This window comes from Pseudonaja textilis, chromosome 16, assembly GCF_049901715.1.
Source record: "Pseudonaja textilis isolate UNSWEBS1 chromosome 16, rPseTex1.2, whole genome shotgun sequence".
Lineage (NCBI taxonomy): Eukaryota > Metazoa > Chordata > Lepidosauria > Squamata > Elapidae > Pseudonaja > Pseudonaja textilis.
In genome coordinates this window covers 8,354,546-8,370,883 of record NC_142005.1, presented here as the reverse complement: position 1 = coordinate 8,370,883, position 16,338 = coordinate 8,354,546, and the positions used below count along the sequence as shown (strand labels likewise).

Here is a 16,338-nt window from a genome sequence, read left to right as displayed (position 1 = left end):
TTTGCTATTTTAATAGGATGTTTATGGTCAGCTGGGAGTCGAATGGGAGCTGAAGCCCCCCCCCCTTTAAAACCAGGCCGGCTGGGGGATTCTGGGAGTCGAACCCCCCCCCTCTTAAAGTTTCCACGTCGGAGTAACCCTGTCTTAGCTCCTTCTAAATGACCTCGTCCTCCTACCCGATGGCTCTACTCGCAGGGCTCAGCCTGGCAGGCCAGATCCTGACCCATCCACCCCCGGAGGCCCCAAGGACTCTCTCTCCCATCCTCCCCAGCTCCTCCGAAGGGAAGAGAGGGAACTACAGGTAGTGCGTCAACCGGGGCCTCCTCCTACGCCTCTCCTCTTCACCCAGCGAAGGTTCAAAGCCCCCAGAGACACCCAAAGCAGGCGCTGGCAGCTGGCACCCAACTTAATCTTTCCTAGGAAATCTGCTCGGCTGAGTAGTTATCAACCCCCTTGATCTGCCGTCGCGTAACCTCTGGCGGAACCTCTTCCTCCCGCATCTCCGTCAGCGCGCACATCCTCCTTCGCCCTCTTGGTTAGTGGCAGCACCGGGATTGAGTCCCCGATCGCTGTCAGCCCAGGCAGGCTCGAAACCCAAGCTGGAGAAGCGAATTCTTATTTTATTTTAGCAAAGTTTACAACCCACCGAATCTCGCACGCCTGGGAGACTCCGGGTAGCTCTCCTCATCTTAACAACAGAGCCCAAATATCTGGTCACTTAAGCTAGGGAGCGTTTCCCAGGGTTTCCTGCCTGAGCAGGGCGGGTTGGACTAGATGACCTCCGAGGTCCTTTCCAACTCTTTGTGATTCTGGTCTTGTCCAATCTCTTCTTTTTTTTTTAATAACAAGTTTTATTCAGTTTTTCAGTTTGAAAGCAAAAAGGGTGGGGGGGAATCCAATCTCTTCTTGATAACCAGCAGGGCGGGAGGGAGGGAGAAAGGATAGTAGAATAACAGAATGGGAAGGGACCTTGGAGGTCTTCTAGTCCAACCCCTTCTGCTCAGGCAGGAAACTCTGTAACATTGGAGACCAATGATAGTCGAAGCTCTTCTTGAAAATCACCGGTGAGGGAGGGAGGGAGGGAGGGGAAGGGAAGGAAGGAAGGAAGGAAGGAAGGAAGGAAGGAAGGAAGGAAGGAAGGAAGGAAGGAAGAAAGAAAGAAAAAAGAAAGAAAGAAAGAAAGAAAGAGAAAGAAAGAAAGAAAGAAAGAAAGAAAGAAAAAAAGAAAGAAAAAAAGAAAGAAAGAGAAAGAAAGAAAGAAAGAAAGAAAGAAAGAAAGAAAGAAAGAAAGAAAGGAAGGAAGGTAGGAGGGTGGAATGAAGGAGGGAGGGAGGGAGGCTGGAACAAAGGAAGGAAGGAAAGAAGGAAGGAGGGTGGAAGGAAGAAAGGAAGGAAGGATAGTAGAATAACAGAATGGGAAGGGACCTTGGAGGTCTTCTAGTCTAACCCCCCCCTGCTTAGGCAGGAAGTCGATTGTTCGATTTCTTCTTAAGCGCTTCCAGGAATGGAGCACCCACAACTTCCGGGCGCAAAGCCACTGATTAATTGTTCTCATTGTCAGGAGATCAGGAAAAAAAACCCAACAACTCCAAAGTCCATTCCAACTCTGTCATTCCTCGCCCAGCGCCGTCCCTGCCGAACCGCCCTACTGATAACTGCTGAATGTTTCTTCCCCCGTACAGGTGAGGCAATGGGTAGCCCAGAAGACGACCTGATCGGCATACCTTTCCCCGAGCACAGCAGCGAATTGCTGGGCCGCCTGAACGAGCAGCGTCGCCGAGGGATGCTGTGCGACGTCACCCTCCGGGCCCAGGGTTCCGAGTACCAGAGTCACCGGGCGGTGTTGGCCGCCTGCAGCCGCTACTTCCAGAGGCTTTTCGCCGGCCCCGGCCTGGCCGTGTGCGAGTTGGATTTCGTGGGGGCCGAAGCCCTGGGGGCCCTGCTGGACTTCGCCTACACCGCCACCCTGACCATCAGCACGGGCAGCCTCTGCGAGGTGCTGCGCGCCGCGCGGATCCTGGAGATTCCCTGCGTCATCGCGGCCTGCGTGGAGATCCTGCAAGGGAACGGTTTGGAAGCCCCCGTGCCGGATGACGCCGCTCGGGAACGCGCCCGGCGTTACCTGGAAGCGTTCGGCACACTGCCCAACATGGAAGGCGACCTGGCCGAGCCCCCCGTGCGCCCAGCTCCCCGCCGCAGCAAGAAAACACGCAAGTTCCTGCAAGCCACAGGGTCGCGGCTCAACAACCACGTCACGGAGATTTCTCCTTCCTTGTCGCCGTCATCCACCGGGACTCAGGACCGCCCCAGTCCGCCTAGCCAGGCGTCGCCTGCCCCAACATTGGGCAACCCCCGTGAGGAAGAGGAGGAGGTCATGGCCCCCTCTCGTACCTTCCCCTTCCCGTACGTTCCAGGTTTCTCCCCGGATGACCTGGGTTCAGACGACGAGCCCATGGATCAAGACCTCCTCTCCTATATGCGCCGGCTAAATCAGGAGGGGCTGTCTGTGGGTCTCGAACCGCCGGATAAGCTGGTACGCAAACGCCGCTCGCAAATGCCCCAGGAATGTCCCGTCTGTCACAAGATCATCCACGGGGCAGGCAAGCTACCTCGTCACATGCGGACCCACACCGGGGAGAAGCCGTTCGCCTGTGATGTGTGTGGCGTCCGTTTTACCAGGTAAGAGTAGATCTTGACTCGGAAGGAGCTATCGCATCACACACACACACACACACACACACACACACACACGAATTAATCCCAGTATTAAGAGGCTGGGTATCAAGTACTGCTTTTGGATAGACCAAAAGATTCCCCACTCATGGATAATTTTGAGAGGGAGGGAGGAAGAAAGGAAGAAAAGAAAGGAGAGGGAGGGAGGAAGAAAGGAAGGAAGGAGGAAAATGAGGGAGGGAGAGGGAAAGGAAAGGAAGGGAATAGAGGAGGGAAGGAGATGGAAGCAAGAAAGGTAATAAAATAGGGAAAAACTCACTTAAATATTTCACTTAGTAGCATAAATTTGGGGTCATAACTAGGGGACTACCTGTCATTGCGTCTCCTTCCTGACTCCATTTTCCTGGCTTCTTTTCGATCATTCTAAGGACTAAGCTAAGCATCGAAACACCTAGCAATGCCCCCTCCCTCAATTTACACCCATGTCCCTCATCTCTTCTTCCCCCCCAGGAACGACAAACTCAAGATCCACATGCGCAAACACACCGGCGAGCGCCCCTATTCGTGTCCCCACTGCACGGCTCGCTTCCTGCACAGCTACGACCTGAAAAATCACCTTCACTTGCACACGGGCGCCCGTCCCTACGAGTGCTGCCTCTGCCACAAAGCCTTCGCCAAGGACGACCATCTCCAGCGCCACCTGAAAGGCCAGAACTGTCTGGAAGTCCGGACGAGGCGCCGGCGCAGGGGTCCTGATCCGGAGACCGGTTCTCTGGCACCCGCTGGCGTCGCTTTGTCCTCCACTCAACTGGGTTTGACCAATGGGCGCGCGGAGGAGGAGCTACACAACTACTGGCCTGCTGGGGTGGCCGCTAGGTCACCCGCCCCCAAAGAGGAACAGGAGGAGGAAGAGGAAGAAGGGGCCGTAGAGGGGGTGCAGAAGGATGAGCCGATGGCAGCTGTCGAAACGGCATAACTTCCTTGGAATGGCTGTCACCGCAGAACTCATTCGTGCACTATCTCTATTCATTCGCTCGGCCAGCCCGTTGGTGGCAGGATGATACGACATTCCCTGGACATTGTCGTGGGGACCAAATGCACTAGGACTTCCTTCCCCACTCTCCCAATTCCGTGCCTTAAGTAGCCTACAAAGCCAAGGAGAGTGTGGCCAAATGGACAGAGGTGGATGGTGGCCCTCGAGGGCCAAATCCTTGCATGTTTGCTCAGGGTGTCTCAAATAAGTATATATTTGCAGGGAGGGAAGTACAGTCGAGTTTTGCTTCCCCAACCGACGAAAAATGAATGGGATGTGGGGCAGGGTGGGGCAGCACTATCTTGGGGGAGGGTCTATGGGGGTGCATTGCTTCACATTAGGAAGGAGAAAAGAGTGAGAACGGGGGGGGGTGATTCTTTCCCTTTTCTGTTATCGTTTTAGGATCAGGAAGGGAGTAGAGAGACAAACCTGATTCCTTTTCCTGTTCAGGGTGCAGAAATTGAATTCTAGCCAAGTTTTCTTGCTCAGATGGGCCAGCATCTACTTAGATGACATGTTAGGGCTCAATTGCTGCATTTTTGGGGTTCCCCCCCCATTTCAGGGTGTCAAAAATAAAAAAAACTTCTTCCCCCCACCCCCACCAGATCATCCCAAACGGGCTCTTTGCAGAACAGGTGGCTTGCACCTGGCCTCCTGCTCTCAGTCCCATCATCCACAGACTTGCTGAACAGGGGAGATAGGAGCGGTAGCCTTGTTTCCCACCCGCCACCCCCCACGGGCATTTCGCAGATAGTCCTCGACTTACAACAATTCGTTGAACCAAATTCGTTTCACCCGCCCAAACAATTCGTTTAACCGTATTCATTTAAACCTGCCAGAAATTTCCCCCCAATTTGTAGAAAGAGTTTAAAAGCTACCCAAATATTTTTGGCCTTTTTCTTGACTCAAAGGGGGGAAAAATATGTTTTAAAAATAAACCGTTCGAAGTTAAAACAGGACTGGGGGGGGGGGGGACAACTTTTTCCACACTTAACGACCGTTGCAGCTTCCCTGCTGGCCACGGGATCGAAGTTCGGATGCTTGACCACTGGTTCTTACAACGGTCTCATCGTCCGGGGGGGGTGTCACGAGACCCCCTTTTGCGATGGGCAGACAAGTAAAAATCAAGACAGCTTCGACCTAATGAGTCTGTTGCGAACTTAGCAGCTGCAGTGATTCACTTAACAAGAATGATCGTAAAGCGCCCCCCCAAAAAACCCTCCTTTAAGTGGGTCTCGCTTAGTGACGGACACTTCGGTCGTAAGTCAAGGACTATCTGCACCCCTTAAGCTTGGCCCACGCACGTGTGCATCCAGCCAGCCCAGAGGGGGAGATTCCCATCCGATCCCGGGAAATCCAGTTTGGAAAAAGGAGATTCCTTGGGTAGCAATTTGGACCAATCCTGTGGCCTGAGCTTGGCTGCCCCCTGGTGGCTGCTTTGCACGTTGCGCACACTCACTCGCTCAGATCCTTTATATTATTAGCTTTGCTCCCCTTCCCAGAAATAGGGTGGGGGGGTTTCAGTGTGCTACAAGAAACCCCCCCTCCACACACACACACACACACACACACACACACACAGACGCACACCTTCCTATACCGCTCCCCAGCTTGTTGCAAAACGATTAGCACGTAAACACGGCGGGTGTGCGTGTGTGAAAAGCTTCTTGTAATCCCATCTCCCCTCCCCCGTTGCTCAAGCCTGCCTCCTCCTACCCCCTCTCAACCAAAGGTAACCCCCCCCAGGCCGTTTGCACAAAATGAATAATATTTTTTAAATTATATATTGTTGTTTTTTTAAACGGAACGATCCCACCCCACCAACTCTTAGAACGCTTTTGCAAACATTTTTTTCCTTGAATTCCCTGACTTGATTGCACTAAAATAGGCCTTTCACGGTGGGAAAACTTTCTCCCTCCTGTTTTCTTTTTTTGCACACTTTTTCTTTTTTTTTTTTTTTGGCGTTTTCCTGGAGACCGAAAGATTAAAAATTAGGGTGGGGTGTGCGTGTACATGTGTGCGTGCGTGTGTGTGTGTGCGTGTGTGTGTGGAAACCCACAGGAAGCTCCCACCCTCCAGAAGCATTTGCTGAGAGATTATCTGTATTTAAGAGAGATAATATATTTTATCCCCCTTTTCTGTTTCCCTTCCTCTTCAATCCCCATCTCCCCCTCCCTTTCCAGAAAAAAAAAAGAGGAAATAATTGAATTTTCCTTAGCCTTAAAAGTGCCTTTGCGTTTAAACTTGAATTAGCTACTTGAAACCAAGAAAGGAGAACAAGAGAGAGAGAGAAAAGCAGGTTCCCAATTATTTTATGCAACATTTCCTGTCTTATTTCCTCAGTTTCCCTGTTGGAAGACTTTTTAACGGTCCAACGTTGAGTAAACCACTCCCTCTCTTACGGCGTCCTCCCTGGCAGGGGTGGTGCTAGTCGAAATAACAAAAGAAAACCCTATAAACTTGGACTGTTTGGGGAAAAGGGGATGGTTCCTGGTTCGGTTTTATTTTATTTTATTTTTAAAAAAACTATTGTTATTGTTGTTAGTGTGCTGGAATTCAAGGAGATGATTATTATTATTATTATTTTTGTCTGTGCTAAGGGCTTGATAATAAAATGGAGACCGGGGAACTTTTGTTGTAGGTAGTTGTGTGTCAAGGTATCTTTTGCTCAGTTTTTGCACGACATATCTGGATCGCAACTTTCAAAGAAATTGTTGCTAGATTTCTACCCTGCAATCCAACTCACCGAGCTGCTAGATTTCTACCCTGCAGTCCAATTCTCCCTGAGCTGCTAGATTTCTACCCTGCAATCCAACTCTCCCTGAGCTGCTAAATTTCTACCCTGCAATCCAACTCTCCCTAAGCTGCTAGATTTCTACCCTGCAGTCCAATTCTCCCTGAGCTGCTAGATTTCTACCCTGCAATCCAATTCTCCCTGAGCTGCTAGATTTCTACCTGCAATCCAACTCACCGAGTTGCTAGATTTCTACCCTGCAGTCCAACTCTCCCTGAGCTGCTAGATTTCTACCATGCAATCCAATTCTCCCCGAGCTGCTAGATTTCTACCCTGCAATCCAACTCACCGAGTTACTAGATTTCTACCTGCAGCCCAAGTCTCCCTGAGCTGCTAGATTTCTACAATATGGTCCTATTTATCAAATGCCTTTTTTGACTTTGGGTGACAGGTGGAAGGATACATCCTGAAAACCATCACACCTGAACTCTAAAAGTAAAAAACAAACAAACTTGGGGGCCAGTCATTACCAAGAACCGGAGACCACCAGGAAATATTCATGCTGTAAAACAGAACCAAAAGCCTTTTTTTTCCCCAAAAAATATCTGTTGTTGGTTTTTTTTTGCAAAAAAAAAATCTGAATTCTAAAAGTTTCCTGGAAGCCCCCAAGGACACGAAGATTTGGGGTGTGTGAGAGAAATAATTCCATATTTTGCCCCGTGGAATCGCTCGGTGGAATAATATCAGGTGGACATCTCTACGTAGACAAGAAGATCGTTCCACAAGGGGAAAAAAGTCATTTTGGGGGGATTTGCCTCTCCACTTTATGCGAGTGAGGTTTTGGGTCAGCTTTTACTTCTAACTCCTCACCGCTGCTTATCTCCGCCTCGTTTTGGTAACTGAAGTCAAGGTGGCTGAAAAGGAGAAAAAGAAACACTCTTTATTCTATATTTCTTTATTTTAAATTTATTTTTTTTACTTTATTGCTGTGAGGATGCATTACCTTCCAGAAAGCCCCCAACTTGTAAAAAGAGTTTAAAAGCTAGCCAAATATTTTGGCCTTTTTCTTGACTCAAAGGGAGGAAGGGGCGGGGGGGGGGGGGAAATATGTTTTAAAAATATTTTTTTCTAAATATATTTTCCTAATTTACCTTTGCAAGCCATGATGCGGCTTGTTGTGGGGCCGGGCCAACAAGTTGGTAGTCATTCGTAATTCTCTGTTTATGTTCAGGGGTCTCCAAAATTGGCAACTTTAAGACTTATGGATTTCAACTCCCAGAATTCCCCAGCCAGCATCGCTTTAGGGACTTCGACTCCCAGAATTCCCCAGCCAGTGTCGCTTTAGGGACTTCAACTCCCAGAATTCCCCAGCCAGCATTGCTTTAAGACTTATGGATTTCAATTTATGGACTTCGACTCCCAGAATTCCCCAGCCAATATGGCTGGCTGGGGAATTCTGGGAGTTCAGGTCCACAAGTCTTAAACTTGCTAAGTTTGGAGGCTCCCCTGTTCTAATTGGCCAACCCAACCCATTGGGGGGCTTCTTTCCAGGATTAAGCCACCATTCAACCAATGACCCATGATTAAACCACAATTCAGCCATGATTAAACCCCCGATTCAACCCGCTGCGTCCCAGCCCAATGCGGAAGCCCCACTGACACCACTCGGCTGAATCATCTGCACTTTGGCTGGTTGGACAGTACAGAGAAGCAACTTTCCTCCTTCCTTCCACCCCTGCAGTGCAGGCCACTCCGTTGAAAATGGAGGGTGAGGTTTCCTGCCGAGGCAGGGGGTTGGACTAGAAGACCTCCAGGGTCCCCTCCCAACTCTGTTATTCTATTCTATTCTAAAACTGTATGGATCTATTGTGGGAACGACTGATGGGGGCCAATTTGCTTCTCACCTTGTGTCCGAACTCGACGTACTGCTGCTCTCGTCGTCTGAACTGGAGGAGGACTCTTCCTCGCTTTCACTCCCTTCCTCCTCCTCCTCCTCCTCCTCTTCCTCCTCTTTCAGTTGGGCCAAGATCTTCCTCGCCAGCTGGGCAGGCAACGCCCGGCACCCTCCTTCCCCTTTCACCGCCCGCAGGATCCGTCTCTTCAGCAACCGGCGCTGCTTCTGCCGTTTCTCATCCGGGACTCCACGCAGCGCACGGACGGCGTTGGTCCAGAGCACCATCGCCTCCTCATCGCTCGAATCTCTGGTTTAAAAGGGAACTGGGTTTAGAGCGCATCCTTTACTAGAGGGGGCCCTGGGGGCCAGGGGGGGCCTCGGTGCTCTCTAAGCTGGGGGGGTTTCCTGGCAGACGTTTCGTGACCCAAGTAGGGAACATCAGCAGGGCTAGAAGGGGATGGAGTTTGTGGAGAGGAGGAGGAGGAGGAGTATGAAGTCCTTGGGGTTTTCTGAGCTGGGTGGTTTCCTTGCAGACGTTTCATGACCTAACTAGGGAACATCATCAGTATTGAAGGGAGGGGGTTGCCAAAAGGAGGAGGGGAAGAAAGGAGGAGGAGGAGGAGGAGGAGGAGGAGGAGGAGGAGGAGAATGCCTGACATCCTTGGTGCTCTCTGAGCTTGGTTGTTTTTCTTGCAGACGTTTCATGACCCAACTAGGTAACATCAACAGTGCTAAAAGGGAGGGAGGTTTGTGGGAGGAGGAGGAGGAGGAGGAGAAAGAAGGGAGAAGGAAGGGAGGGAGGGAGGGAGGGAGGGAGGAAGGAAGGAAGGACGGACAGGGAAGGAAAGAAAGAAGGACAGGCAGGATAGGAAGGAAGGAAGGAAGGAAGGAAGGAAGGAAGGAAGGAAAGAAGGGATGAAGGAAGGGAAGAAAGGAAGGAAGGAAGGAAGGAAGGAAGATTGGAGGGGTAAGGAAGGAAGGAAGGACAGGGAAGGAAGGAAAGAAGGACAGGCAAGATAGGAAGGAAGGAAGGAAGGAAGGAAGGAAGGAAGGAAGGAAGGAAGGAAGGAAAGAGGAGGGAGAAGGAGGAGAACGACTGTCGGGTCTTTAATGCTCTCTGAGCTGGGTGGTTTCCTTGCAGACGTTTCACGACCCAACTAAGTAACATCATCAGTGCTAGACGGGGTTTGCCAAGAGGGAGAGAATGAGACCGATTTCACTTAACAACGGCCGTAAACTGCAGGCACTTACATTTCCTCGTCTATGTCCCCTTGGTACGTGAGGGGGGCCATACAGATGGAACAGGTGTTGTTAAGGATCCTGTAGCATTCAGGGCAGTAGATCCCTGCCAAGGATGGGAAAAATATCGAATCAAACGCCGCGCTTCCTTCCGTTCTCCCACCTGTCGTTCTCCCTTGGCTCATCTGCAAACCTCGGCAGGCTGGCGTGACGCACGTCACAAAGTCCTCGCTCTCCACACCCTGCTGGATCTTCCCGCAGCCCATGCAATACGCTTCATGCACGCCCAATTTCTTCACCAACCAGCGACACAGACGGAACCTGGGGCAGGAGACAAGTGTGTGTGTGTGTGTGTGTGTGTGTGTGTGTGTTTGTGAGAAAGCGGGCAAAAGAACAACACGCCAGGAGCAAAGAGCCCAAGGGGATTCTTGTGCGCCTTTGAGGCATCCATGTGTTCTGACCCAAACCCTTTTCCAATAAGACAAACACACACCAAAAGGAACAGAAAGAGTCTTACAAAATCCCCGGTTAAAAGGCTGCTGCAAACTAACTAACTTTGATAAGCACAAACCTTGCCAAAACTGGGTGAGGCTGCCAAGAATCACAGATAAGACATACTTCACAACACAAGAGACTTCAAATACCGTCCGAAGATACTATAATGTCCACGAGGCTGAGTTTCAAAACGTCTTTGCTTCCTGCAAAGAACGTTCGCTTCACAGCTGGCTTTTATCTTCTTGAAGGAGGGGGTCATTACCTTGCAGCCTTACTCCCGAGACGCCCGTGCAGCTGCAGATGCTCTTTCCTGCGAGCAATCCTGCACACACACGCACTTGGCACAGGCTCCTCGGGAAACTCCTCATCGCTGCTGCCAGCCCCCACAATCTCTGAAGGCAGCAGTCCAATCCCTGATGGTCCCGGCCCCTCATCTGCATCCTCGCTCTCCTCAGCCGTCCGCACCTGCTGCTGGCTAACCACGACATCATTCATTCATTCATTCATTCATTCATTCATTCATTCATTCATTCCTCCATCCATTCATTTTGCAGAATGGTGAGTCCATTATTAACTGCCACTCACTGGAAATGTCTTACTTTGCTGCAAAGACGAGTAAAATATTTCGGTGCCCTTCATCCGCCGAGTTTTGCCGTACGGCCCTCAGCACGGCGCTAATAAGTTTGGTCCTTCGAGTCAAAATCGTATTGTACAGGTAGCAAACCCGCTCCTAAATTGGGGAAGAAAATTTTATTTTCTTTAAACCTCGGAGATTGACACCTACCAACACAACCCATGATACATATCTCGGTCAAACGGGTTTGTAGCTCGCCTCGCAGAGTCCCCGGTGACTTTAATTAATTTTTTTCCTATTTCTTTCTTTTTCTGGTCAAGTTTTTTTTATTGTAGATTGCTTAAACATATCAATGTGTGAACAGTGTGATACCTAAGTATCATACCTTTTGGTACACATAAACATGATATTATTACTCATAGTTATTACATTTCGTTTTGTTTAAACATATCTCATTTCTAAACCTCCCTCTTATTATTACATATGTTATGCTGAAATAGGTATATTGTTGTTCCCCTCTTATTTCTATTTCTGTTCTAACTTTTATTCACGTCACCGTAGTATTCAAAGACATTTTTTTCTGCCTTCCATCCTTCACCTGTTTTATTATTCATATCTCCCTCGTTTAACTCTTCACATCTGTATAAAGGTTTCATCCTTCCTTCTTTCATTGTTCAGCGTTTCAACATACAATTCTAATATCAATCACAATATCGTTTAAACAGATCAGGTAGATCTATTCATATTCCTTCCATTCAACCAATCCATGTAATTTCTATTATTAATATACGTGCTTATCATATATATACAGTATATAAAAGTGAAGTGTCCCTCACGCATCATCACAAAATCTCCAGAACCGTAAAGCCTACAAACTTGAAATTTGGCACATAGGTTCCTCTTGGCTTCTAGGGGCTCACTAAGAAAGGATTTTTCCAAATGACCCTCAGAGCATTTTGATAATTTCCTATATTATTATTATTATTATTATTATTATTATTATTATTATTATTATTATTATTATTATTATTAACACGCTCTGACGCTAAGGAGTTCTACTCCCCCTCCCCACCTGGAAAGAAATCTCTTCCAAATGCAAAACACAAGCAGAGGAGTTTTAGTTTCAGAGCACCAAGCAGCTTTAGTCCAGAACAGTTGAGCTAAGCCACGCCCAGGCTCCTCGCTGTCTCCTTCTTGCTCACACAGCAAATACTCTTTCAGTTTCCAAACAGCCCTCAACTCTCTCACACACTGACTGGATGCTAGTCAGATGAATATTGATGGATGCTGGGAGACAGAGGCAGAATTATTTCCCCCTTATTTTCCGTCCCCCAAAACTAAGCCCGACCACATAGTTTCATAGCAAAGCTGGTATTAAAAATAAAATAAACAAGATACGTGATGCAGATCTTGGTTGAACGGGTTTGCAGCTCGCCTCGAAGAATCACCGCCAACTTTAATTAAAGTTTTCCTATTTCTTTAACTTGCACACACACCAACACCAACCCACACACACACAAACACACATCCCTTCCTGATTGCAAGGTAGGCCACAGGAGAAGGGGAAAAAAATGGAAAGAAAAACTCACCCGTTCCCGCGAAGGGTAATACCAAGCGCAGAGAACTCTCCGCAAACGTTGTATGTACGTGCCAAAAATGGCACTGAATAAACAGATCCCGTACATGAGACCTGGGAAAGAGGGAAGACGTGAAAAAGACGGGTGAAATACGCCTTCTCTGCCTCGAGCAGTGGGTTGGAATAGATGACCTCTGAGGACCCTGGAACCTGACAATTCTGTGTCTGTCGTTATGGCAGGGGAACGAGGGGGAAGGAGGTAGGAAGTTTAGCTAAAAGTTAGGAAAAATAGCTTAAAAATAGTTTGGTCGAAACTGAAAGACGCTTTAACTCCGGGATGAAGGATTTTTCCTCGCTCTTACGACCATCCCACCACCGCGCAGTCAAAATTACGACCACCACTCTGCATTTACGATGCTTGGAGAGACCCAGGGTCACTCCATCCTGCTCCCAGCCAACAAGGAAAGTCAACGGACCCGTTTAACGACGTCCTGATTTGCTTAACAACCTTGTCAAAAAAACCAAAACCCTGGTTTGTGACATCGAACGCCCACCTTGCTTAACGGCGGGAAAAATACAGTCCCAAACACCGTCGTTAAATCCAAGACCTCCTTTCCAAGCAAATTTTGCAGGGTGGGATGATGGATACACCTCCCCACTGAGGATGATGGATTATGGTGTCTCTTTCGATGCCTGGCCGTCGTTCAGCGAATCGCTGCAGCGGTTAAGTCGGCCCTTTACAGTCGTAAAACGAATCGGGTTCCTCCGCGCTTGTTGACTTTCCTCGTTGGAAGTTTACAAAAGGGGACTCTGGGACTCCAAAAACCGTCGTAAAAGAGGAACCGGTTGTCAAGCCTCTGAGTTTTGTGACCGTGGGACCGTAAGTGTGAAAAACGGTCATAAGTCCCTTTTTTTTTAATTCCCTGCCGTTGTAACTTTGAACAGTCACTAAATGAGCGGTCGTAAGTGGAGGACTACCTCTAACCACCCCACACAGTCTCTCTTTTTTTTTAAACCCTCCCGCTTAAAAAAAACACAATTTTTGAGAGAAACTTGACGTGCAGGCAGAGTATCCGGTCAGTTTCACTGAAAACCGGGAAGACGACTCAGCGAAACTGGCCGGATCCTCTTCCTCCGGGGGAGAGCGGGAAGGGAAAGCGACGCCCAGCTACCGATCACGAGGTAACCGTTGTAGTCGGGCTCCGACGGGTACAGGCGGCATTTGGGGGAGACCACACTGATATTCCCCTCCTGGAGCACGTCGAAGGCGGAGACCAAGTCGCGGTAGAGCTCGCTGGTGTAGCCGGAGCCGTTCACGCTGATCGTGGTCAGCATTGGCGCTGCAGAGAACGAGGAGAAAGATGTACGTCCCCTAGAGCGGCCTCTCCTCCTCTCTTTGGGGGATCATAGAGTGTGGAGAGTTCCCTTTCCTTTTCCTTTTCCTTCTTCCTCTCTCCCCTTCTCCTCTCATCTTCCCCCCTCCATCCTTCTGCTCTTAGTTTCACTTTCATTTCCTCTCCTTTCCTTCCTCCTCCTTCCCCTTCCCTTTCCTTCTTCCTAGCTTTTCTCTCTCCTCTTCTCCCCTAATCTTTCCTCCCTCCCTCCTCCTCTCTTTTACTTTCATTTTCACTTTCCTCTCCCCTCTTTCCTCTCCTCTTTCCTCCATCTCTCTTCCCTTCCTCTTCAGTCCTTTCTCTCTCCTTCCCTTCTTACTTTCCCCTTTGCTTTCCTTTTTCTCCCTCCCTCCCTCTCCTTTTCCTTCCTTCCTACCTTCCTTCCTCTTTCCCTTTCTTTCCCCTTTCTTTCCCTTTCTCTTTAATCCTTTCTCCCTCCTTCCCATCTTACTTTCACTTTCACTTCCCTTTTTCTCCCTCCCTCCCTCTCCTTTTCCTTCCTTCCTACCTTCCTTCCTCTTTCCCTTTCTTTCCCCTTTCTTTCCCTTTCTCTTTAATCCTTTCTCCCTCCTTCCCCTCTTACTTTCACTTTCATTCCCTTTGCTTTCTTCCTTCCTTTCCTTTCTCCCGCTCTCCTTTTCTTTCCTTCCCCCTTTCCCTTCCCCCTTTCTTTTGCTTTCCCTTCCTCTCCCTCTCTTTTCCTTCCTTCCTTCTTTCCTTCTTTCCTTTCCCTTTCCCCTTTCTTTAGCCTTCCTCTTTTCCTTCCTCCCTTCTTCCCTCCCTCCACCCCTTTTACTTTCCCCTTCCCCTTTCTCCTTTCTTTCCCCTTCCCTTCCCTTCTTCTTTTCCTTCCCTACAACAATCCTACAAGGTAGGCTGAGCCAAGAAAAAGTCTCCCCGGCCCCAGTCCCCAGAAGCACGCATCCTTCCTCCTCCGGCCCCTCTGCCTTACCTCTGGCCACGATCTCCCCCACCAGATGGTAGCGCACCAAGTCGAACAGCCAGTAGACCGAGAAGTCTGCCACGATGAGCAGAATCACCAGGATAAACTGCCGACAGATGCGCGCCAGGGCCAGAGCATAGGCGATCTGCTCCTTGCGTGGCAGCACCAGGGAAGCTGTGGACGAACGAGGCACGATAAAACACCCCGTGGAAAACACTGGGAAAACGGGAATGTTCCATCAGAGGAGGATGCAAGATGGAGAGATTGACATTAAAATTAAAGAAGAGATGAGAAGGGAAGAGAAATAAGAAGAGAAGAAAGAAGAGAAGAAAAGAGAAGGGAAGAGAAGGTATAGAATCGAATAGGAATAGAAGAGAGTAGAAGAGAGAAGAGAGGAGAGAAGAGAAAGAAGAAAGAAAAGAGAAGAGAAAGAAGGGAAGAGAAGGTATAGAATAGAAAAGGAATAGAGTAGAGTAGAAGAGAGAAGAGCAAGAAGAAGAAAAAGAAGAGAAAGAAGGGAAGAGAAGGTATAGAATCGAATAGGAATAGAAGAAAGTAGAAGAGAGAAGAGAAGAGAGGAGAGAAAGAAGAAAGAAAAGAGAAGAGAAAGAAGGGAAGAGAAGGTATAGAATAGAATAGGAATAGAGTAGAGTAGAAGAGAGAAGAGAAGAGAGGAGAGAAAGAAGAAAGAGAAGAGAAGAGAAAGAAGGGAAGAGAGGGTACAGAATAGAATAGGAATAGAATAGAGTAGAGTAGAATAGAGAAGGGAAGAAAGAAGAGAAGAGAAAGAAGAGAAGAAAAGAGAAGAGAAAGAAGAGAAAGAAAAGGAGAAGGGAAGAGAAGGTATAGAATCAAATAAGAATAGAGTAGAGTAGAACAGAGAAGAGAAAGAAGAGAAGAAAAGAGAAGAGAAGAGAAAGAAGGGGAGAAGGGAAGAGAAGCAGTGGTGGAATTTATCCGGTGTGTACCGGTTTAAGAGAACCGGTTGTTAACTCCCTGAGCAGTTTGGTGAACTGGTTGTCGGAAGAAACCAGAGAACCGGGGGTTAAATGATTTGAATCCCACCACTCTTCCATCATGGCCAATGAGCCAAGGCCGACCTGTAGTTTGTGACCTCCACACACCCCTGAGACACAACCGCAACCACGCCACACACACAAAACCCTGTACTTGGCCGGATGTATTTGGTGCTTTCCTTTGGCGATAAGGGCAGCACAGATGGGCGCTTGTTTTTCCTCCGCACAGCGTCCATTTCGAGAAAGGATTTGGTGATGTAGATGTTGTCGAAACTGTCCTCGTGCAGGTAATGTTTTCGGTACAGGAGAGCCCTGGAGAAGAAATTCCTTGTCGGTGGGAAAGGAGACCCATAAAAATAGCAAGGTCACATTTCCTTCCGTCTTTCATCTCTGGGGGTCCATCCGAAGGACCCAAACATAGAAACACCTAGAATAACAGAGTTGGAAGGGGTACCTTGGAGGTTACCTAGTCCAACCCCCTGCTCGAGCAGGAGGGCCTGTTCCAAATATTAGCCTCTACCTAGGATCGAACTCACAGCCTTCTGATTTGTGACAGTGAGAACAACCAACCAAAGGGATCAGAGGTTGCCCTTGGAAGTGGTGGGAGCTTCATCCCTGAAGGTTTTCAAGAAGAGACTGGACTCCCATCTGTCGGGAATGGTGTAGGGTCTCCCGCTTGGGCGGGGGGTTGGACTAGATGACCTATAAGGTCCCTTCCACCTCTGTTATTCTGCCCTTCCCTGGCTCACCCCAGGTACATGTAGAGC

At 48.8% G+C, this 16,338-nt stretch overlaps 2 protein-coding genes across 7 annotated transcripts in view; one reads left to right on the top strand and one right to left on the bottom strand.

Moving 5' to 3' along the window:
* ZBTB7B (zinc finger and BTB domain containing 7B) overlaps window positions 1-4,897 on the top strand; it is a 33,601-nt gene extending 28,704 nt beyond the window's left edge. For all 6 annotated transcript variants that reach the window (XM_087913917.1, XM_087913916.1, XM_087913914.1 and 3 more), the window contains exons 2-3: window positions 1,683-2,679; window positions 3,184-4,897. In XM_087913917.1, the coding sequence (XP_087770043.1) occupies window positions 1,691-2,679; window positions 3,184-3,649 (1,455 nt within the window). In that variant the 5' untranslated portion in view covers window positions 1,683-1,690 and the 3' untranslated portion in view covers window positions 3,650-4,897. The remainder of the gene's footprint in view (window positions 1-1,682; window positions 2,680-3,183) is intronic.
* A 2,253-nt stretch (window positions 4,898-7,150) lies between these two features.
* The window catches only part of DCST2 (DC-STAMP domain containing 2), a 14,537-nt gene continuing 5,349 nt past the window's right edge, over window positions 7,151-16,338 (bottom strand). The window contains exons 6-15 of the mRNA XM_087914183.1: window positions 16,321-16,338; window positions 15,726-15,883; window positions 14,565-14,729; window positions 13,391-13,558; window positions 12,232-12,332; window positions 10,668-10,798; window positions 9,767-9,894; window positions 9,586-9,679; window positions 8,345-8,641; window positions 7,151-7,354 (exon numbers count right to left, since the gene is read on the bottom strand). The exon at window positions 16,321-16,338 is cut by the window's right edge and continues 196 nt beyond it. Coding sequence (XP_087770309.1) covers window positions 7,237-7,354; window positions 8,345-8,641; window positions 9,586-9,679; window positions 9,767-9,894; window positions 10,668-10,798; window positions 12,232-12,332; window positions 13,391-13,558; window positions 14,565-14,729; window positions 15,726-15,883; window positions 16,321-16,338 — 1,378 coding nt within the window. The 3' untranslated portion in view covers window positions 7,151-7,236. The remainder of the gene's footprint in view (window positions 7,355-8,344; window positions 8,642-9,585; window positions 9,680-9,766; window positions 9,895-10,667; window positions 10,799-12,231; window positions 12,333-13,390; window positions 13,559-14,564; window positions 14,730-15,725; window positions 15,884-16,320) is intronic.